This window comes from Babylonia areolata, chromosome 35 (assembly GCF_041734735.1).
Source record: "Babylonia areolata isolate BAREFJ2019XMU chromosome 35, ASM4173473v1, whole genome shotgun sequence".
NCBI lineage: Eukaryota > Metazoa > Mollusca > Gastropoda > Neogastropoda > Buccinidae > Babylonia > Babylonia areolata.
The window spans coordinates 407,501-430,000 of NC_134910.1; the positions used below are offsets into that span (position 1 = coordinate 407,501).

Genomic DNA, 22,500 nt, shown 5'->3' on the forward strand with positions numbered 1-22,500 from the left:
CAGCCACAAAACACATGTATATAACGACCTTTGTACAACTGTTCCAGCTAAAACAGACACAAAACACGTGTATATAACGACCTTTGTACAACTGTTCCAGCTAAAACAAACACAAAACACATGAAAATAACAACCTTTGTACAACTTTACTTGCTAAAGTAGAAAAAAACCCATGCATATAACAACCTTTGAACAACATTTCCTGCTAAAAAACAAAATCTCTCTTTGCCTCTGTGTGTGTGTGTGTGTGTGTGTGTGTGTGTGTGTGTGTGTGTGTGTGTGTGTGTCTGTCTGTCTCCCCTCTTCCAGTGTATGTGATTAAACCTGTGTTGTTTCCGTGAATGGGATATGATCTGTGAACGTCTTTATTTGTATGTTTTGTTGTTGTTGTTGTCGTCGTCGTCGCCGTCGTCGTCGTCGTTGTTGTTGTTGTTGTCGTTGTTGTCGTCGTTGTTGTTTTGTTTTATGTTTTGACTGATTGCCCCCCCCACCCCCCTTTTTATTTTTTTCTTAATTTAGCCCAGACGGCTTCTGGGTATCCTGAGAAGAATGTTCATTCCCCCCCTCCCCCTTCCCCGCTCCCTCTCCCCCCACCCCCTCTCCGTGAGACCGAGCACCGTTTCGCTCTCACCTCAGCCACCAGTTCCGTCCTCAGTCCGGTGGCCTCAGGGGACCCGAAGACCCCCAGTTGGGCACTCCAGTCCTGCCCCGCCGTGATCCTGAACCTGCCTGTGATGGTTGTGGTGGCCTCGCCTGCTGTGCTGGGCGGGGAGGAGGGGGTGGGCTGGAGGTAAAAAACAGAACAAAAAATCACCTTCCTTCTCGGCATCGTCGTTGTCATCATCACCATCGTCACTGCCATCACGGGGTGGGGTGGGGGGGGGGGGGGGGGGGGGGGGGGGGGGGGGGGGGGGGGGTGGAACGGTCGAACACGTAAAATCCCACTCGTGCACGGGCGAACTTTGGCAGAAGCACGCAGCATACAATGATTGCACGTCTCCCTCTCTCTGTCTACACCCTCCACCCCACCCCCCACACGTTTACAAAGAGAACAAATTCATTCTCCCCCAACACACTCACTCACATACACGTACCCACACACACATTAACCCCTCCCCCCCCACACACACACACTCATTACCCCCCCCCCCACACACACACGCACACACACGCGCGCGCGCACACACACACACACACACACACACACTAACTCCCCTATACACACACACCCCTACACACACACACACGCCTCCCCCGACCCCCTAACACACGCACCCCCTTACACACGCATTCACACACGCACACACATATACACACAAACACACACTCACGCACATTCACACATACACAACCCCCCTCCCTACACACACACTTTACCCCACCTCTTCCCCCACACACACCTTAACCCCACCCCACCCCTCACACACACACACACACACACACACACACTGACACTGACCGTTGATTGAGTCGTCGTCAGCTGTGTGGTGGAAGCCACCTGTGTGGTGTTCTCTGCTGTTGTGGTCGTTGACACGGGTGGCGCTGTGGTGGCGCTGGCGTTTCCCGTCGTGCTGGGCATGGTCGCATTTTCGGTGGTAACTACCATGGTCGCATTTTCGGTAGTGCTGGGCATGGTCGCATTTTCGGTGGTAACTACCATGGTCGCATTTTCGGTAGTGCTGGGCATGGTAGCATTTTCGGTGGTAACTACCATGGTCGCATTTTCGGTAGTGCTGGGCATGGTCGCATTTTCGGTGGTAACTACCATGGTCGCATTTTCGGTAGTGCTGGGCATGGTCGCATTTTCGGTGGTAACTAACATGGTCGCATTTTCGGTAGTGCTGGGCATTGTAGCATTTTCTGTAGTACCAGGCACGGTCGCATTTTCGGTCGTAACAACCATGGTCGTATTTTCGGTAGTACTTGGTATGGTAGCATTTTCGGTGGTAGCAACCATGGTCGCATTTTCTGTAGTGCTGGGCATGGTAACATTTTCTGTAGTACTAGGCATGGTCGCATTTTCGGTGGTAACTACCATGGTCGCATTTTCGGTAGAACTAGGCATGGTCGTATTTTCACTAGTTGTCGGTGTGGTAGCGTTTTCAGTCGTCACATAGGCGGTAGTGTTTTCAGCGGTGACGTTTTGGGTAGTCATCAGCATGGTAGTGTTTTCAGCGGTGACGTTTTGGGTAGTCATCAGCATGGTAGTGTTTTCGGTAGTGCTGGGCACGGTGATGTTTTCGGTGCTGACGGTAGTGTTTTCGGTAGTCGTCGGGAAAGTGGTGTTTCCGGTAGTTGGTGACAGGGTAGTGTTTGGCATGGTGAAATTATCAGTCGTGTAGACCACTGTAGTATTTTCAGGAGCAGATGTAGTATTTGCCATTGTAGCATTTTCGGTAGTTGGTGACACGGTAGTGTTTGGCATGGTGAAATTATCAGTCGTGTAGACCACTGTAGTATTTTCAGGAGCAGATGTAGTATTTGCCATTGTAGCATTTTCGGTAGTTGGTGACAGGGTAGTGTTTGGCATGGTGAAATTATCAGTCGTGTAGACCACTGTAGTATTTTCAGGAGCAGATGTAGTATTTGCCATTGTAGCATTTTCGGTAGTTGGTGACACGGTAGTGTTTGGCATGGTGAAATTATCAGTCGTGTAGACCACTGTAGTATTTTCAGGAGCAGATGTAGTATTTGCCATTGTAGCATTTTCGGTAGTTGGTGACAGGGTAGTGTTTGGCATGGTGAAATTATCAGTCGTGTAGACCACTGTAGTATTTTCAGGAGCAGATGTAGTATTTGCCATTGTAGCATTTTCGGTAGTTGGTGACACGGTAGTGTTTGGCATGGTGAAATTATCAGTCGTGTAGACCACTGTAGTATTTTCAGGAGCAGATGTAGTATTTGGCATTGTAGCATTTTCGGTAGTTGGTGACACGGTAGTGTTTGGCATGGTGAAATTATCAGTCGTGTAGACCACTGTAGTATTTTCAGGAGCAGATGTAGTATTTGGCATTGTAGCATTTTCGGTAGTTGGTGACACGGTAGTGTTTGGCATGGTGAAATTATCAGTCGTGTAGACCACTGTAGTATTTTCAGGAGCAGATGTAGTATTTGCCATTGTAGCATTTTCGGTAGTTGGTGACAGGGTAGTGTTTGGCATGGTGAAATTATCAGTCGTGTAGACCACTGTAGTATTTTCAGGAGCAGATGTAGTATTTGCCATTGTAGCGTTTTCGGTAGTTGGTGACACGGTAGTGTTTGGCATGGTGAAATTATCAGTCGTGTAGACCACTGTAGTATTTTCAGGAGCAGATGTAGTATTTGCCATTGTAGCATTTTCGGTAGTTGGTGACACGGTAGTGTTTGGCATGGTGAAATTATCAGTCGTGTAGACCACTGTAGTATTTTCAGGAGCAGATGTAGTATTTGGCACGGTGAAATTTTCGGTGGTGTAGACCATGGTAGTATTTTCAGTAGTTGTAACGTTTGCCATAGTAGCATTTTCTGTCGTGTAGACCATTGTCGTGTTTTCAGTAGTTGATGGCATGGTTGTGTTTGCCATAGTAGCATTTTCTGTAGTGTAGACCATTGTCGTGTTTTCAGTAGCTGATGGCATGGTTGTGTTTGCCATAGTAGCACTTTCTGTCGTGTAGACCATTGTCGTGTTTTCAGTAGCTGATGGCATGGTTGTGTTTGCCATAGTAGCATTTTCTGTCGTGTAGACCATTGTCGTGTTTTCAGTAGCTGATGGCATGGTTGTGTTTGCCATAGTAGCATTTTCTGTCGTGTAGACCATTGTCGTGTTTTCAGTAGCTGATGGCATGGTTGTGTTTGCCACAGTAGCATTTTCTGTCGTGTAGACCATTGTCGTGTTTTCAGTAGCTGATGGCATGGTTGTGTTTGCCATAGTAGCATTTTCTGTCGTGTAGACCATTGTCGTGTTTTCGGTAGTTGATGGCATGGTGGCATTGTCAACAGGGAAAACGGTAGTCAGGCTTACAGTTGTGGGAGGCTTGGTGGTGTTTACAGTTGTGTCGGTAGCATTAACAGTAGTAGTCGCAGTCACTGTGTAAACGGGAGTCTCAGAAGTCGTGTTTTGGGAGGAGGAGGTGCTGGTAGTGTTTACCAAAGGCGTGGTAGTGTTAACGGCATCGGTAGACGCAGTAGCTCTGGTTGTAGTCACAGCAGCAGTGGTGTTCTCGGTGGTCATCCAAACTGTATCGTTTCTGGTAGTTACCGCAGAAGTAGTGTTTCCGGGAGAGGAGCTGGGCTGTACAACTGGAATGGTAGTGTTTTCAGTAGTGGTTAACACAGTAGTGTTTTCAGTAGTGGCCAACACAGTAGTGTTTTCAGTAGTGGCCAATAGAGTTGTGTTTTCGGTAGTGGTTAAGACAGTAGTGTTTTCAGTAGTGGTTAACACAGTAGTGTTTTCAGTAGTGGCCAACACAGTAGTGTTTTCAGTAGTGGCCAATATAGGAGTGGTTTTAGTAGTGGTCAAGACGGTAGTGTTTTCAGTAGTGGTCAAGATGGTGGTATTTTGGGCAGAGGCCGAGACGGTGGTGTTTTGAGTAGTGGCAATGGCAGTGGTGTTTTCCATGGTAGGTGTGATGGTGGAATTCACCAAGACAGTAGAACTCGTAGTGCTAGAGACTGCATCAGAAGTGTTGGTGAATGTCGGAGAAACAGTGCTAGTTGTCAGATTCTGACCATCACCTCCGACTGGCAAGCTGACACGTGTGGTTTCCGTTTGGTTGGAAGCAGTGGTTGTCGCCATGACTGTGGTTGTTGCATTTTGTGCCGGAGCAGATGTCGCCATGACTGTGGTTGTTGCATTTTGTGCCGGAGCAGATGTCGCCATGACTGTGGTTGTTGCATTTTGTGCCGGAGCAGATGTCGCCATGACTGTGGTTGTTGCATTTTGTGCTGGAGCAGATGTCGCCATGACTGTGGTTGTTGCATTTTGTGCCGGAGCAGATGTCGCCATGACTGTGGTTGTTGCATTTTGTGCCGGAGCAGATGTCGCCATGACTGTGGTTGTTGCATTTTGTGCCACAGCAGATGTTGCCATGACTGTGGTTGTTGCATTTTGTGCCACAGCAGATGTTGTCGCCATGACTGTGCTTGTTGCATTTTGTGCCACAGCAGATGTTGTCGCCATGACTGTGCTTGTTGCATTTTGTGCCGGAGCAGATGTTGTCGCCATGACTGTGCTTGTTGCATTTTGTGCCGGAGCAGAAGTTGTCGCCATTACTGTAGTTGTTGCATTTTGTGCCGGAATAGAAGTTGTCGCCATTACTGTTGTTGCATTTTGTGCCGGAGCAGATGTCGCCATTACTGTGGTTGTAACGGGGGGACCCGAGGCAGTCACTCTCTGGGTCGTGGTGGAAGGGGCGGGGGTCGCGGAGTCGCTGTGCACCCCAGCAGTGGTGGTGGAGGACGGGGTGGAAGTCCCATTCCGGGCAGCGACTGTGGAGGCTGCAGCAAGGGAAGGGCCCGACGAGGGGGTTGCGCGAGAGGACCCAGCAGCTGTGGCGTTGCTAGGTTGCTGAGTCGTTGCGGACCCCGAAGTGGTGGTGGTGATAGGGGTGGTGGTGGTGGTGGAGACACTACTATCCACTATAGTGGTAGTTGTGGGGGTGGGGGTGGTGATGGGGGTGGTGGTGGTGGTGGTGGTGGAGACACTACTATCCACTATAGTGGTAGTTGTGGGGGTGGGGGTGGTGGTTTCTGCTGCTTGTGTTGTCACTGTCGGAGCCTGGGTGGTGGTGGTGGTGTTGGGCATGGTGGTGGTGGTAGCAGTATCAGCAGCGGATGTTGGAGTCATCTCCCTTGTTGTTGGTGGTGGTGTTGAAGCGGTGGCTGCTGCTGGGGTGGTGGTGGTGGTGGTGGTGGTTTGTGATGACGTGTTTGGGACGCTGGTTTCTGTTGAATGAGAAAAGGAAAAGGACATTGTTATGGATGTCAGATTCTCTCTCTGACTCGCTCCGACTCTCTCTCTCTCTGTCTGACTCTCTCTCTCTCTCTGACTCTCTTTCTGTCTCTCTCTCTGACTCTCTCTGTGTGTCTCTCTCTAACTCTCTCTGACTCTCTCTCTGACTCTCTCTCTGTCTCTCTCTCTCTGACTCTCTCTGTGTCTCTCTCTCTGTCTCTAACTCTCTGTATGACTCTCTCTGTGACTCTTTCTCTCTCTGACTCTCTCTGTGACTCTCTCTCTGTCTCTCTCTCTGACTCTCTCTCTGTCTCTAACTCTCTGTATGACTCTCTGTGTGACTCTTTCTCTCTCTGTGACTCTCTGTCTGTCTGTCTGTCTGTCTCTCTCTGACTCTGTCTCTCTCTGTGACTCTCTCTCTGTCTCTCTCTCTGTCTGTCTCTCTCTGTGACTCTCTCTCTGTCTCTCTCTCTCTGACTCTCTCTCTGTCTCTCTCTCTCTGACTCTCTGTCTGTCTCTCTCTCTCTGTCTCTCTCTCTGTCTGTCTCTCTCTCTGACTCTCTCTCTGTCTCTCTCTCTCTGACTCTCTCTCTGTCTCTCTCTCTCTGACTCTCTGTCTGTCTCTCTCTCTGACTCTCTCTCTGTCTCTCTCTCTCTGACTCTCTGTCTGTCTCTCTCTCTGACTCTCTCTCTGTCTCTCTCTCTGACTCTCTCTCTGTCTCTCTCTCTGACTCTCTCTCTGTCTCTCTCTCTGACTCTCTGTCTGTCTCTGTCTCTCTGACTCTCTCTCTGTCTCTCTCTCTGACTCTCTGTCTGTCTCTGTCTCTCTGACTCTCTCTGTGTCTCTCTGTCTGTCTCTCTCTCTGACTCTCTCTCTGACTCTCTCTCTGTCTCTCTGTCTGTCTCTCTCTGTGACTCTCTCCTGACTCTCTTTCTCTCTCATCTTGTTTTGCTTCTTTTGTTCTTTATTTTTCTTCTTTTTTCTTTCTATTTCTTATGCATGCATAAATTTATTCATTTCGTTCTATGTGTGTGTATGTATGTGTGTGTGTGTGTGTGTGTGTGTGTGTGTGTGTGTGTGTGTGTGTGTGTGTGTGTGTGTGTGTGCTCGCGTGCGTGCGTGTGTGTATTCATGTGTGTGCGTGGGTTTGGGGGTGGGGGGAGAGGGGTTGTTTTCTTCATTATGTATACCCTTCTGCATGAACACATTTTCCCTTCATTTATGTGTGTGCTATTTGTAATAGATGTAGATTAGCAAGGACAGATTGGAAGAACAGGCTGTGCATAAAATCTTAATCCTTGGACAAAAACGTTTTGAGTTCTGAGTTCTGAGTTCTCTCTGTCTCTCTCTGATTCTCTCTCTGACTCTCTCTCCGACTCTCTCTCTCTCTGACGTTCTCTCTGACTCTCTCTGTCTGTCTCTCTTTCTGACTCTCTCTCTCTCTCTGACTCTCTCTGTGTCTCTGTATTAGTTTCAACATATTTTTTTTTTAAGCTTACATGTACCGTATATGTAAAAAATGAACAAATATAGGAACAATCCCGTCTCTCTCTCTCTCTGTCTCTCTCTCGTCGCTCTCCCTGCCTGCCTATTTGTCTGTCTGTCTGTCTATCTTTGTCAGTCTATCTGTCTCTATCCATCTAGCTATGTAACTATCTCTTTTTTCTTCTTCTCGTCTTTGGTATATACTTCCGTGTTTTTTTTCTCTTGCATTTCACTTTATTTTGTATATTGTCACTGTTATCTTTTTTGCTGCTGTGTGTTTGTTTGTCTTCGAGGGCTGGATAAAAAATAGCATGTATGCTTAATCTATTACTCTCAGAAAATTAAAATTAATAATTCAGTCATTCATTCTCTCTCCGTGTGTGTGTGTGTGTGTGTGTGTGTGTGTGTGTGTGTGTGTGTGTGTGTGTGTGTGTGTGTGTGTGTGTGTGTGTGAGTTTCTCAAGGGGACGTCACTGCGTTCGTACAAATCCATATACGCTACACCACCTCTGGGAGGCCGATGACTAACCAGCAGCATAACCCAACGCGGTTAGACAGGCCTTGAGTGCATGCATGTAGTTATATTTGTGTAGCTATCAGAGGATTTCTGTTGCAGAACACTTATCAAATGTTGCCACGGGTTCTTATTCAGTGCGCCAACTCCGTGCTGCACACAGAACGCCGCTTTCTGGTCTCACCGGAATGGCTTGACGCTCAGTTGGATTTTCCTGTCAAACTTGGGAGAAAGAGTGTCAGCGGGAATTGAGGCCACACTCTCACGGACACTGGTGGTGGGTAAGAACAAAAATCACAACATTTACAACAGTCTGGCTAAAATAAGAACCTCCCAACTCTAAAACATACTGGCGTAAAAAATAAAAAAAAAAAAAAGAAGAAAAGAAAAAAGGGGAAAAAAGACAGATGGATTTAACAAAACCCAAATGGACAACTGAAAAAGTCCAACATTAACAGTGACAAGTCCATGGTATATATATGTATCTTGTGTTGTGATGTCTCCCGCCCCATCCCCTGGTTTTTTTGTTGTTTTTTTTAATCGTCTTATATCACTGATAGTGAAAAGACGCTAAACTAAAGAACGAACGAACACACACAGACACACAGATACACACACACACACAGATACACACACACACACAGACACACACAGACGCACACACACACACACACACACACACGTTCATGACAGTAGTTGACAGACAGACAGAGAGACAGACAGACCACAAACCAGACGGGAACAGTGGTCTATCTGTCAGGTGGCTTGTAATGCAGTCTGCTGGCTGAACCATTTTTCTTTGGAAGCGGCAACACGGACTCGGAGGCCAGAGTTGTCAACCCTCTTATCAAACCAGAAACGATTTGTCAACCCTCCCTCCCGAAACACTTAAGAACCTTGGAATGCACTTTCGACGATTCAGCTGGCTTAACGCTCAGAGGGGGGAAGGTGGTGGTGGTGAGACTGAGACTGGGATTGAGATGGTTTATTCCTACAGGCCACAACAGCTTTCAAGGGGGATATACAGTAAATGCTGAAGTAAGACATTCATAAGTCTTCATGATGAAACATATACACTTCTCCTTTTATGGTGGTAATGAGCAGTAGAGAGAGAGGGAGTGGGGGGAACAGAGAGAGAGAGGGTGGGGGAACAGAGAGAGAAAGGGGGTGGGGGGCACAGAGAGAGAGACAGAGGGGGTGGGGGGCACAGAGAGAGAGAGAGAGACAGAGGGGGTGGGGGGCACAGAGAGAAAGAGAGGTAGTGGAGGGCACAGAGAGAGAGAGAGAGGGAGTGGGGGCACAGAGAGAGAGAGAGAGGGAGTGGGGAGCACAGAGAGAGAGAGAGGGGGTTGGGGGGCACAGAGAGAGAGAGAGAGGGTTGGGTGGCACAGAGAGAGAGAGAGAGGGGGTTGGGGGGCACAGAGAGAGAGAGAGAGGGGGTTGGGGGGCACAGAGAGAGAGAGAGGGGGTTGGGGGGCACAGAGAGAGAGAGAGAGGGGGGGGTGGGGGGCAGAGAGAGAGAGGGAGTGGGGGCAGACAGAGAGAGAGAGAGGGAGTGGGGGCAGACAGAGAGAGAGGGGGGGTGTGGGGGGCAGACACAGAGAGAGGGGGTGGGGGGCAGACAGAGAGAGAGGGGTGGGGGGCAGACAGAGAAAGAGGGGGTGTGGGGGGCAGACAGAGAGAGAGGGGGTGGGGGGCAGACAGAGAGAGAGAGACGGGGTGGGGGGCAGACAGACAGAGAGAGAGAGAGGGGGTGGGGGGCAGACAGAGAGAGAGAGGGGGTGGGGGGCAGACAGAGAGAGAGAGAGGGGGTGGGGGGCAGACAGAGAGAGAGAGGGGGTGGGGGGCAGACAGAGAGAGAGAGAGGGGGTGGGGGCAGACAGAGAGAGAGAGGGGGTGGGGGGGCAGACAGACAGAGAGAGAGAGGGGGGGTGGGGGGCAGACAGACAGAGAGAGGGGGTGGGGGGCAGACAGACAGAGAGAGGGGGTGGGGGGCAGACAGACAGACAAAGAGAGAGGGGGTGGGGGGCAGACAGAGAGAGAGAGGGGGTGGGGGGCAGACAGAGAGAGAGAGAGGGGGTGGGGGGCAGACAGAGAGAGAAAGGGGGTGGGGGGCAGACAGACAGACAAAGAGAGAGGGGGTGGGGGGCAGACAGAGAGAGAGAGGGGGTGGGGGGCAGACAGAGAGAGAAAGGGGGTGGGGGGCAGACAGACAGACAAAGAGAGAGGGGGTGGATGGCAGACAGAGAGAGAGGGGGGGGTGGGGGGCAGACAGACAGAGAGAGGGGGGTGGGGGGCAGACAGACAAAGACAGAGAGAGGGGGTGGGGGGCAGACAGACAGAGAGAGGGGGGTGGGGGGCAGACAGACAAAGACAGAGAGAGGGGGTGGGGGGCAGACAGACAGACAAAGAGAGAGGGGGTGGATGGCAGACAGAGAGAGAGAGGGGGTGGGGGGCAGACAGAGAGAGAGAGAGGGGGTGGGGGGCAGACAGAGAGAGAGGGGGTGGGGGGCAGACAGACAGACAAAGAGAGAGGGGGTGGATGGCAGACAGAGAGAGAGAGGGGGTGGGGGGCAGACAGAGAGAGAGAGAGGGGGTGGGGGGCAGACAGAGAGAGAGAGGGGGTGGGGGGCAGACAGACAGAGAGAGAGAGAGGGGGTGGGGGGCAGACAGAGAGAGAGAGACGGGGTGGGGGGCAGACAGAGAGAGAGAGAGAGGGGGGTGGGGGGCAGACAGACAGAGAGAGAGGGGTGGGGGGGGGGGGGGCAGACAGACAGAGAGAGAGAGGGGTGGGTGGGGGGGCAGACAGAGAGAGAGAGAGAGAGGGGGGTGGGGGCAGACAGAGAGAGAGAGAGAGGGGGGGGGTGGGGGGCAAACAGAGAGAGAGGGGAGGGAGAAAGAGGGAGAGTAGGGGAGAGAGAGAGAGAGAGAGAGAGAGAGAGAGAGAGAGAGAGAGAGAGAGAGAGACAGACAGACAGACAGACAGACGGACAGACAGACAGACAAACAAACCACCACCCCAGCCCTGGTGAACTTGACCTGGATTAAGGACACCAGCCAACGTGCGGTTAAACCACACTGCTTTGAAAGGAGAGGGAGAGAGACTGAGACACACAGACACACACACACAGACAGACACAGAGACAGACAGACAGACAGACACACACACACACACGGACAGAGAGACAGAGAAATGATCTCAAAATACTCTCAAAAACAATTTCCAAGACATGTGCATCCACAGGAAAAGCTTCACAACCATCTCACATCCATCGAAGACTATGTATATCAAATGGTGCAATGAAGTCATTTTCACAGTTAGAAAGAGAGGGCCGGATGTAAAAAAGCAATTGTGCTTATTCCCTTGTCCTCGTGAAATAAAATTTCGTTCGTTTCCTCCCCCCCCCTCCCCCCCCCCCCCTCTCTCTCTCTGTCAGTTCTGACCAAATGTCCCTATCACCCAGCTGAAGTCACTTTCCAAAGGTACAATTCAGGAATCCTCCAACACCCCCTCCCCCCGTCCTCAACCCTCCCCCCTCAAACTCCTCCTCTCTTTATCTGTCTCCCCCACCCCCAACCCGACCTGAAAATGGAGTTGTGACGGCTGCCTCGGCCTGTGTGTGATTGTGGTGGTGTGGGGAGATAGGACCCTGACGCTTGTGTTGTGTTCCTCTGATGTTTGTCCACTATTCTTCGTGTGTCTGTGTGTCTGTCTGTCTGTGTCTGCCTTCTGTCCGTCCGTCTCTCCCTCTCTCCAGAAATCTGACACAATGATAATGGTATGGAAACAAGCGTGAGCTGTTCACTGGCTCCATGTGGCTGCAAAGTGCCTTTGATGAGTGTGTGAAGTGTGAAAGACATGTGTGTAAAAGTGTGTGAAGTGTGACTGACATGTGTGTAAAAGTGTGTGAAGTGTGACTGACATGTGTGTAAAAGTGTGTGAAGTGTGACTGACATGTGTGTAAAAGTGTGTGAAGTGTGAGACGTGTGTGAAGTGTGAGACATGTGTGTAAAAGTGTGTGAAGTGTGAGACGTGTATGTAAAAGTGTGTGAAGTGTGACTGCCATGTGTGCAAAAGTGTGTGAAGTGTGAGACATGTATGTAAAAGTGTGTGAAGTGTGAGACATGTGTGTAAAAGTGTGTGAAGTGTGAGACATGTGTGTAAAAGTGTGTGAAGTGTGAGACATGTGTGTAAAAGTGGGTGAAGTGTGAGACGTGTGTAAAAGTGTGTGAAGTGTGAGTGGGAAGAGAGGAAGGAGGGGGAGGGTGGTGGTGACAGGGTGTGTGTGTGTGTGTGTGTGTGTGGGGGGTGTGTGGTGGTGGTGGTGACAGGGTGTGTGTGTGGGGGTGTGGTGGTGGTGGTGACAGGGTGTGTGTGTGTGTGTGTGTGTGGGGGTGACAGGGTGTGTGTGTGTGTGGGGGTGGTGGTGGTGGTGACAGGGTGTGTGTGTGTGTGTGTGGGGGGGGTGACGGGTCACAGAGTGAGAGATACATGTGATTGTGCCCATGGCCAAAGAACATTAAACCATTCCAAATCTCTTCCTCTCTCTCTCTCTCCCCCCTCTCTCTCCCCCTCTGTCTCTGCCCCTCTCTGTCTGTCCCCTCTCTCTCTCCCTCCCTCTCCCCCTCTCTCTGTCCCCCACTCTCTCTCTCCCTCTATCTACCTCTCTCTCTCCCTCTCTCTGTGTATCTCTCCCTCTGTCTCTCCCCCCTCTCTCTCCCCCTCTCTGTCTGTCTGTCTTGCTCTCATGTTTTCACTATAGCGGAGACTGGGGCACAGACTGAGCCTTCCTGCAGAAGATCACACACCATGCAGCCAGGTCCGGTGTGCAGCACTTTTCGCACTGAAGAACCCGCACCAACATCAGTGGTGTCTTCTGGCAAATTTCTGAACAGGAACAAACAAAAAACACAACACAGGACAGACAGGCAAACAGACTGAAAGACAGACAGACAGTAACACGCACACACACACACACACACACACACACACACACACACACACACACACACACACACACACACACACACACACACAGACATGCCCAGGACAAAGACAAGAGAGAGACAGAGACCCAGTCACTGTCAGCGGCCCGGAAAGAGCTCTCTCCTTTTGTCCCCAAATAACAGGCTTCTCTCCACGACGTCCACGGCACTTCACCGTCACCACTCCACTCTGAGAGAGGACAGGGAGAGAGAGAGGGGGAGAGAGGGAGATAGATAGATAGATAGATAGATACATAGATAGACAGATAGATAGATAGATAGATAGATAGAGAGAGAGAGAGAGAGAGAGAGAGGAGAGAGAGAGAGAGAGAGAGAAACGAAACGAAACGAAACGAATTTTTATTTCACGAGTGTAGTGGAGTAAGCACAGCTGCTTCTTTCCATCCAGCCCTCAGAGAGGGGGGGAGAGAGGGAGAAAGAGAGATAGAGAGGGGGAACTAAAAAAAAACGTTTTTATTCAAGGATTAAGATTTTAGGCATAGCCTATTCTAGAGAGGGAGAAAGAGAGAGAGAGAAAGAGAGAGAGGGAGAAAGAGAGAGGGAGAGAGAAAGAGGGGGAAAGAGAGGGAGAGAGAGAGGGGGGGACAGAGAGGGAGGGAGAGAGAGGGGGAGAGAGAGAGAGGGAGAGAGAGGGAGAGGGAGAAAGAGAGAGAGAGAGGGAGAGAAAAAGAGAGAGGGAGAGAGAGATAGAGAGAGAGAGAGGGAGGGACACAGAGACAGACAGAGAGAGAGAGAGAGAGAGAGAGAGACAGAGGGGGAGAGAAAGAGGGGGGAGAGAGAGAGGGAGAGAGAGAGAGAGACAGGGAGAGAGAGAGACAGGGAGAGAGAGAGAGAGAGAGGGGAGAGAGAGGGGGAGAGAGAGAGAGAGAGAGAGAGAGAGACATGGAGAGAGAGAGACAGAGGGAGGAAGAAAGAGAGAGACAGAGAGAGAGAGACAGGCAGATAGAGACAGAGAGAGAGAGACAGGCAGATAGAGACAGAGAGATAGAGAGAAAGAGAGAGAGAGACAGATAGATAGATAGATAGAGAGAGAGAGAGAGAGAGAGAGAGAGAGAGGGAGAGACACACAGAAAGGAGAGAAACAAAGACAGAGAGACGGAGGTGAGAGAGAGGGAAAGAGGGGGAGGGGGGAGACAGAGAGACCGACAAAAAGAGAGAGAGACAGACAGAGACAGCGACACAGAGCTAGACAGAATGAGAGAGATGGAGAGTGACAGAGACAGAGAGAGACAGAGAAAGAGACAGAGACAGAGTGAGAGAGACAGAGAGGGCAAGGCAGGAGAGGGAGGGTGGGGGGCATGGGGGGGGGGGGGGAGAAAGAAAAAAAAGAAAGAAAAGAAGAAAGAAAGAAAGCAAGCGGGTGGGGGAGGGGGCAGGTGGGTCAGCTGGACAGGGGTGGGGGGGGGGGAGAATAGTGGGTCGGGGTGTCACATGCTATTAACCGAATGGACGAACGTGCAGTTTACACACACACACACACACACACCCACACACAACACAACGCACTCCATCACCCCCACGCCCCCTTTCCCTCACCACCAATAGCTACACACATCAAGGACAGTGGGGTCCCATAATGCCGCAGTCAAGGGACATCACTCTTTCCTTCCGTCAAGATGGAAAGGGAGGTCATTCCAGATGACTTACAACTCTACTGTGACAGCCGGGGCTTTAAAGAGCATCTATCTGAGCAAGAGCAGACTTACTTCCCCTGGCCTGCAGAGTTCCCGCCCATTTCGTGTATACATCATACCTGCCACCTTGCCTCACTCTTCTTCTGTCACTCCGAACTGTGTCAGGGTTTGGGGGTGGGGGTGGGGGGGGGGGGGGGGAGAGTGAGAGAGGGAGTGAGACAGAGACAGAGACAGACAGACAGAGAGGACAGACAAAGACAGAAAGAGTCAGAGACAGACAAAGACAGAGAGAGAGAGAGAGAGAGAGAGAGAGAGAGAGAGAGACAAAGACAGAGACAGAGAGAGACGTACAGAGAAAGACAGAGAGACAGAGAGAGACAGAGACAAAGGGAGACAGACAGAGAAAGACAAAGAGAGAGAGAGAGAGAGAGGGGAGAGACAGAGACGGACAGAGAGAGAGAGGTTTATGGAGAGAGAGAGAGAGAGAGAGAGAGAGAGAGACAGACAGACAGACAGACAGACAGAGAGGGAGCGGAAATTGGAGGAAGAAGGGTGGGGTGGGGGGTGGGGGGGGGTGGGGGGAGAAGACGGCACGGACCACTTTGCACCCCTTCAAGTTGTGGCCGTTTCTTCCAGTGTGTCAGTGACCAATGGTCATCAAACGTCAAGCCTTTCTTCCAGTTAGTCAGTGACCAAGGGTCATCAAACTTCCAGCCTTTCTTCCAGTCTGTCAGTGACCAAGGGTCATCAAACTTCCAGCCTTTCTTCCAGTTAGTCAGTGACCAAGGGTCATCAAACTTCAAGCCTTTCTTCCAGTGTGTCAGTGACCAAGGGTCATCAAACGTCAAGCCTTTCTTCCAGTTAGTCAGTGACCAAGGGTCATCAAACTTCCAGCCTTTCTTCCAGTGTGTCAGTGACCAAGGGTCATCAAACTTCCAGCCTTTCTTCCAGTTAGTCAGTGACCAAGGGTCATCAAACGTCAAGCCTTTCTTCCAGTGTGTCAGTGACCAATGGTCATCAAACTTCAAGCCTTTCTTCCAGTGTGTCAGTGACCAAGGGTCATCAAACTTCCAGCCTTTCTTCCAGTGTGTCAGTGACCAAGGGTCATCAAACTTCCAGCCTTTCTTCCAGTGTGTCAGTGACCAAGGGTCATCAAACGTCAAGCCTTTCTTCCAGTGTGTCAGTGACCAAGGGTCATCAAACGTCAAGCCTTTTCTACGACAGCGGGGTTGGGAGTGAATGACTCAACCCTGAGTGTGACTCGTGTGCGTGCGTGAGAGAGAGAGAGAGAGAGAGAGAGAGAGAGAGAGAGAGAGAGAGAGAGAGAGAGAGAGAGAGAGAGAGAGAGAGAACCTCCATGTGCCTCAGCTTCAGCTGACGGGAAGGACAGAAAAGCAGAGACCGAGACAGACGGCTCTACGGTGGCCATGAAATCTGACAATGCAGTCCTTTCAGTTCCTTGTCGCTATTTTTTTTTCAGGGCGACCTCGGCAATTTGGCAATACCCACTTTCCCATGTCAAACATAACTCATAATTCTCTCTTTTCAAGAGGTACAGAATTATCCCCCCCTTTCTGTGTCTCTTTCTCTCTCTGTCTGCCTCTGTGTCTCTTTCTCTCTCTGTCTGCCTCTGTGTCTCTTCCCGGCTGAGCAACCTTGACTCTTATCGAGTTTGACAAGGGGAAAAAGCCCAAACCTAACAGGGAGACAAAAACACGAACCACTAATGGATGCTGGCTGTGTGTGTGTGTGTGTGTGTGTGTGTGTGTGTGTGTTCACTTCTCTCTCTCCGTGCCTCCCTTTCTGTTTCTCCATGTCTCTCTCTGTGCCTCTCTCTCAGTGAATGGGAGGTGGTGGGGGGGGGGGGGGAGGAGGCAGGAAGGGGAGGAGGGGGGAAGAGGAGGGGGAGGGGAAGACAGAGATCCAGAATCGTGGAGCACATTCAGTGGACAGGGGCTGGCGGCTTGACGTGGGGACTGGAGGGGTGGGGGCGGGGGTGTGGGGAGGGAGGAATAAGGAAGGAGGTTTCTGGTTTGCCAGAAATTGATCAAGCGAAAAATAGGCGAACATCACTTTCTCATTATGTCATTATGCACATCGTTTTGTTTTGTTTTGTTTTGTCTTTTCAGACCACGTTTCATCTCTCGCCTTGCTCGGAGAGAAAGCATTGACAACAGGATGGAGATGGACACACACACACACACACACACATACACACACACACACAACGAGCTCGCATGAACGTATGTACACACCCCATGTCTTGCACGTGCACACGCGTGCCGCTCACGGACACTTCATTCTACAGGACCTCCCCCCCCCCAACCACCTCCATCCACCCGAACACCTGACGTCCACCACCCCCTCGCGAACATGACGACAGTCACTAACACCACCACTACCACCACCACCACTACCACCACCACCACCACTACCACCACCATCACCACCACCACCACCGTCGCCACCATCACCACCACCACCATCACCACCACCACCATCACCACCACACAAACCTGAGCTGACCCAAAACAATCATTTCAGCCAGTGTGGTGTGATGTGGTGTGGTGTGGTGTGATGTGGTGTGGTGTGGTGTGATGTGGTGTGGTGTGGTGTGGTGTGGTGTGGTGTGATGTGGTGTGGTGTGGTGTGGTGTGGTGTGATGTGGTGTGATGTGGTGTGATGTGGTGTGGTGTGATGTGGTGTGATGTGGTGTGGTGTGGTGTGGTGTGATGTGGTGTGGTGTGGTGTGGTGTGGTGTGGTGTGTGTTGGTTCAAGAACTCCCCCGGAGAGCTATGATCGGTCCGCGGACTATCGGACTATCGATTGCCTATCGATCTGACTCCTTACTGGCGCTGGAAGGGGGAGGACGGAGGGGGAGGGGGGAGGGAGATGGCGAGAATGGGGCGGGGTGGTGGTGAAAAGGCCAACAGTAACCCGCGCTCACTTGGCGGTAAAAAGTTGGTACCAGCCATGGAAAGAGAGAGAGATAGAGAGAGAGTGACAGTGGGTGGGGTTAGGGGAGGGGTGTGTGGAGGGGTGGGGTGAGGGGCGAGTGAGACAGAGGGAGGGACACAGAGAGGCAGATAGAGACTGAGAGACAAACAGACGGAGAGACAGACTGACAGACAGTCAGGCAGACAACCACACACACACACACACCTCCGCATACACACACACACATACAGACACACAAACAACCTCAAACTACGGAGCGTATTCAACTCACACGGACCGACGTGTACATGTATGCAGACATGACAACGCCAAGTCCAGTCACGGCAACGTGGCCACGCTGACACGACGTTCGGGTTCGCGTGAGGGCGGTCAGGGGTCGTGTTGTCCCACAGGACGGCGCGTTACACGGGGCGGGGCCCCTGTTGGAAGGGAGGCTGCCGCCGGCAATTTGACAGACTGGTGTCGGCCATTTGTCATCGCAAGTATACGTTGTGGGAGGAAGATGGAGAGAGAGAGAGAGAGAGAGAGAGAGAGAGAGAGAGAGAGAGAGAGAAGGGGTGGGTGGATGGAAGGGAAAGGTTTAGAGAGGGGGTGGGGGGGTCGGGGATAGAGAGAGAGAGAGAGAGAGAAAGCCGGAAATAGAGGCATTGAGAGAGAGGGGGCGACAGATATATATATATATATATATATATATATATATATATATAGAGAGAGAGAGAGAGAGAGAGAGAGAGAGATAGTGTGTGAGAGAGAGAGAGAGATTGAGAGAGAGAGACTGAGAGAGAGAGGTTGAAATAGGGAGAGAAACACAGAGAGAGAAAACCAGAAACAGAGAGACAGAGACAGAGACAGAGAGAGAGAGAGAGAGAGAGAGACAGACAGACAGACAGACAGACAGAGGCACAGAGTGAGATATGGAGACAGAGAGAGATATAGACAGATAAAGAGACAGAAAGACAGAGAGACAGACAGAGAGAGAGAGATAGAACCAGAGAACGCAAGAATTTTATTGTATATGCAGGCAAGCGTTCAGCTGGCTACAAATGACTTTCTCACACAAGCTGTGGCAGACGCCTTTTTCGTAACTAACCCACCGATCTTCAATGATATCCCTTGTGACCCCAGTACATAAAGTGCTGATTTGTAAACTGTATTTTCGACACAGTACTTGAGTTCTATGAGTATGCTGATATTGCCTGAAGTTGGTAAACTTGTTTCAATTATTGCTTTATCATGCAGTCACAGGTCTCATTATTGTATGACGTAAGCTATCATCATGTCGTCAGGCAGATTGGACTCTTTCGAACGTCACTGAAGGTTAGGCTTTACTTATCCCCCTTTCAGTGGAGAAGATTTCAATGTTGAACACAGGCCATGTTTACAGTGTTTATGTTTGACGCAAGTGGATAACTTGTGTGAGTTCATTTGCTGGGTGAAGCCATTTGGTTAAAACCATCTGATATAACTGTCACAGTCTGCTAACTGTAATTTAGCTATCATGCTCTCTCCTATACGGCTCACTCTAATATAGTGCTACATGATAACTGATTCATTTGAGTCACTTTGACACAGTATGAGCTTTACTTAAATCTGTACTGCCAGCGTACTTTCACTAAATCATCTTAGCTTTAACCACTTTATCTACTCTGTTTAAATGTATTAGAAATGTCATTTGCTGTCAGTGTTTGGTCTTCACACATGCATTAGTTATGTTATGTTGTTGCTTATTCCAAACCAAGTGGCAGATTCCATTGTAATATGTACACATGTGCTGACGGGCGGAATAGCCGAGTGGTTAAAGCGTTGGACTGTCAATCTGAGGGTCCCGGGCTCGAATCACCGTGACGGCGCCTGGTGGGTAAAGGGTGGAGATTTTTACGATCTCCCAGGTCAACATATGTGCAGACCCGCTAGTGCCTGAACCCCTTCATGTGTATATGCAAGCAGAAGATCAAATACGCACGTTAAAGATCCTGTAATCCATGTCAGCGTTCGGTGGGTTATGGAAACAAGAACATACCCAGCATGCACACCCCCGAAAACGGAGTATGGCTGCCTACATGGCGGGGTAAAAACGGTCATACACGTAAAAGCCCACTCGTGTGCATACGAGTGAACGCAGAAGAAGAAAGAAGTACACATGTGCTTATTATCCAGTTGCATTACTGACATGTACTTATAACCTTTGTTGTTTGTGTCTTTTGACAGGCACTGTCTTCTCATCTTTTCTTCTTCTTCCCCATAACTGATATTGTAAAACAAAACAATAGAAAACCTTGTGACTGGCCTCTATATGTCCTTGGCCTGTGCACATATTGTAAAACAAAACAACAGAAAACTTTGAGACTGGCCTCTATATGTGCTTGGACTGTGCACATATTGTAAAACAAAACAATAGAAAACTTTGTGACTGGCCTCTATAATGTCCTTGGCCTGTGCACGGATCTTTTCTATCCTTTCATCTTCATACTCTTTAATTCAGTAAAACAGAAATTCTTTTGTAGCGTCCCCTTTTTAATGTCACCACCCTGTTCACTAATACAAAAGTGACGTCGCCGACAGGATATTATCCACAACATAGATCCAAATTCTTCTTTTTAATGTTTCCATTCTTTAATCATTTCATCCAAAATCAAATTCACAATTAAACAACCCCTTACCACTCAGGTTGTTACATATAGGCCATAATTACGATCCGTTACAATTGGTAAGGGGGGAGGGGGGGGGGCAGAGAGAGACAGAAAGAGAGAGACAGAGCCAGAGAAAGAGGAAACAGAGATAGGGGAGACAGACAAAGAGACAGAGAGGGAGAGGGGAGACAGAGACAGATAGAGAAGACAGAGAGAGACAGAGAGGAGACAGAGAAGAGACAGAGAGACAGAGAGAGGAGGCAGAGATGAGAAAGAGACAGATACAGAGAGAGACAGAGAGGAGACAGAGACACAGAGAGAGGAGACAGAGACAGGGAGAGAGGAGACAGAGACACAGAGAGAGGAGATAGAGAAGAGACAGAGACAGATACAGAGAGAGACAGAGAGAAGAGACAGAGAGACAGAGGGAGGAGGCAGAGATGAGAAAGAGACAGAGAGGAGACAGAGACAGAGAGAAGACATAGACAGAGAGAAGACAGAGACAGAGAGAAACAGAGAGAAGAGACAGAGACACAGAGAGAGGAGACAGAGTGAGACAGAGAAGAGACAGAGACAGATACAGACAGAGAGAAGAGACAGACAGAGACAGAGAGAGACAGAGAGAAGAGACAGACAGATACAGAGAGAGACAGAGAGAGGAGGCAGAGAGGAGACACAAGGCGTGGCTATGTTGGGTACCGGTGAACATTAGTCGGTCTGGCAGTCATCAGTCACACACCCCCTCCCACCCACCGCCCCTCACACACCCCCTCCCGCCCACCCACTGCCCCTCTCACACCCCCTCCCGCCCACCCACTGCCCCTCTCACACCCCCTCCCGCCCACTGCCCCTCTCACACCCCCTCCCGCCCACCCACTGCCCCTCTCACACCCCCTCCCACCCACTGCCCCTCTCACCCCCCCTCCCACCCACTGCCCCTCTCACACCCCCTCCCGCCCACTGCCCCTCTCACACCCCCCTCCCACCCACTGCCCCTCTCACACCCCCTCCCACCCACTGCCCCTCTCACACCCCCTCCCACCCACCCACTGCCCCTCCCACACCCTCCCTGTGTCTGGGTCCCCTCCCCTCTCCTCCCTCCCCCATCCCCCTGTGGGTCCCCTCCCCTCCCCCCTCCCTCCCCCATACCCCTGTGGGTCCCCCTCCCCTCCCTCCCCCTGTGGGTCCCCTCCCCCCCCTCCCTCCCCCATCCCCCTGTGGGTCCCCTCCCCTCCCCCTCCCTCCCCCATACCCCTGTGGGTCCCCTCCCCTCTCCTCCCTCCCCCATCCCCCTGTGGGTCCCCTCCCCCTCCCTCCCCCTGTGGGTCCCCTCCCCCTCCATCCCCCTGTGGGTCCCCTCCCCTCTCCTCCCTCCCCCATCCCCCTGTGGGTCCCCTCCCCCTCCCTCCCCCTGTGGGTCCCCTCCCCTCCCCCTCCCTCCCCCATACCCCTGTGGGTCCCCTCCCCTCCCCCTCCCTCCCCCATACCCCTGTGGGTCCCCTCCCCCCTCCCTCCCCCTGTGGGTCCCCTCCCCTCCCCTCCCCCTCCCTCCCCCTGTGGGTCCCCTCCCCCCTCCCCCTCCCTCCCCCATCCCCCTGTGGGTCCCCTCCCCCTCCCTCCCCCCATACCCCTGTGGGTCCCCTCCCCCTCCCTCTCCCATACCCCTGTGGGTCCCCCTCCCCCCTCCCTCCCCCATACCCCTGTGGGTCCCCTCCCCTCTCCCTACCCCATACCCCTGTGGGTCCCCTCCCCCTCCCTCCCCCATACCCCTGTGGGTCCCCTCCCCCTCCCCCTGTGGGTCCCCTCCCCCTCCCTCCCCCATACCCCTGTGGGTCCCCTCCCCTCTCCCTACCCCAACCCCCTCCATACCCACACTTTAACTCAGACCCAGGAGGTTGTTGCGAGTAGTATCCTGTACCCTGTATCCTGTACTCTGTACCCTGGACCCTGTACCCTGTATCGTGTACCCTGTACCCTGTATCGTGTACCCTGTGCCGTGTACCCTGTACCCTGTATCGTGTACCCTGTGCCGTGTACCGTGTACCCTGTATCGTGTACCCTGTATCGTGTACCCTGTACCCTGTATCGTGTACCCTGTATCGTGTACCCTGTACCCTGTATCGTGTACCCTGTACCCTGTATCGTGTACCCTGTGCCGTGTATCGTGTACCCTGTACCTTGTACCCTGTGCCGTGTACCGTGTACCCTGTACCTTGTACCCTGTACCGTCTTCTGTGTCTCTCTCTCTGTCTCTGTCTCTCCTTCCCTCCCAGACATTTTCCCAAGCATTCTTCCACCCACCACCACTCCCCCCCCTCCCCCACACAAACCTCCTACCTTG

General features: G+C 51.4%; 1 protein-coding gene across 9 annotated transcripts in view; it reads right to left on the reverse strand.

The window, feature by feature from the left end:
- Positions 1–22,500, reverse strand: part of LOC143277902 (uncharacterized) — a 75,928-nt gene that overhangs the window by 15,455 nt on the left and 37,973 nt on the right. For all 9 annotated transcript variants that reach the window (XM_076582867.1, XM_076582862.1, XM_076582866.1 and 6 more), the window contains exons 3-4: positions 1,460–5,922; positions 632–784 (exon numbers count right to left, since the gene is read on the reverse strand). In XM_076582867.1, the coding sequence (XP_076438982.1) occupies positions 632–784; positions 1,460–5,922 (4,616 nt within the window). The remainder of the gene's footprint in view (positions 1–631; positions 785–1,459; positions 5,923–22,500) is intronic.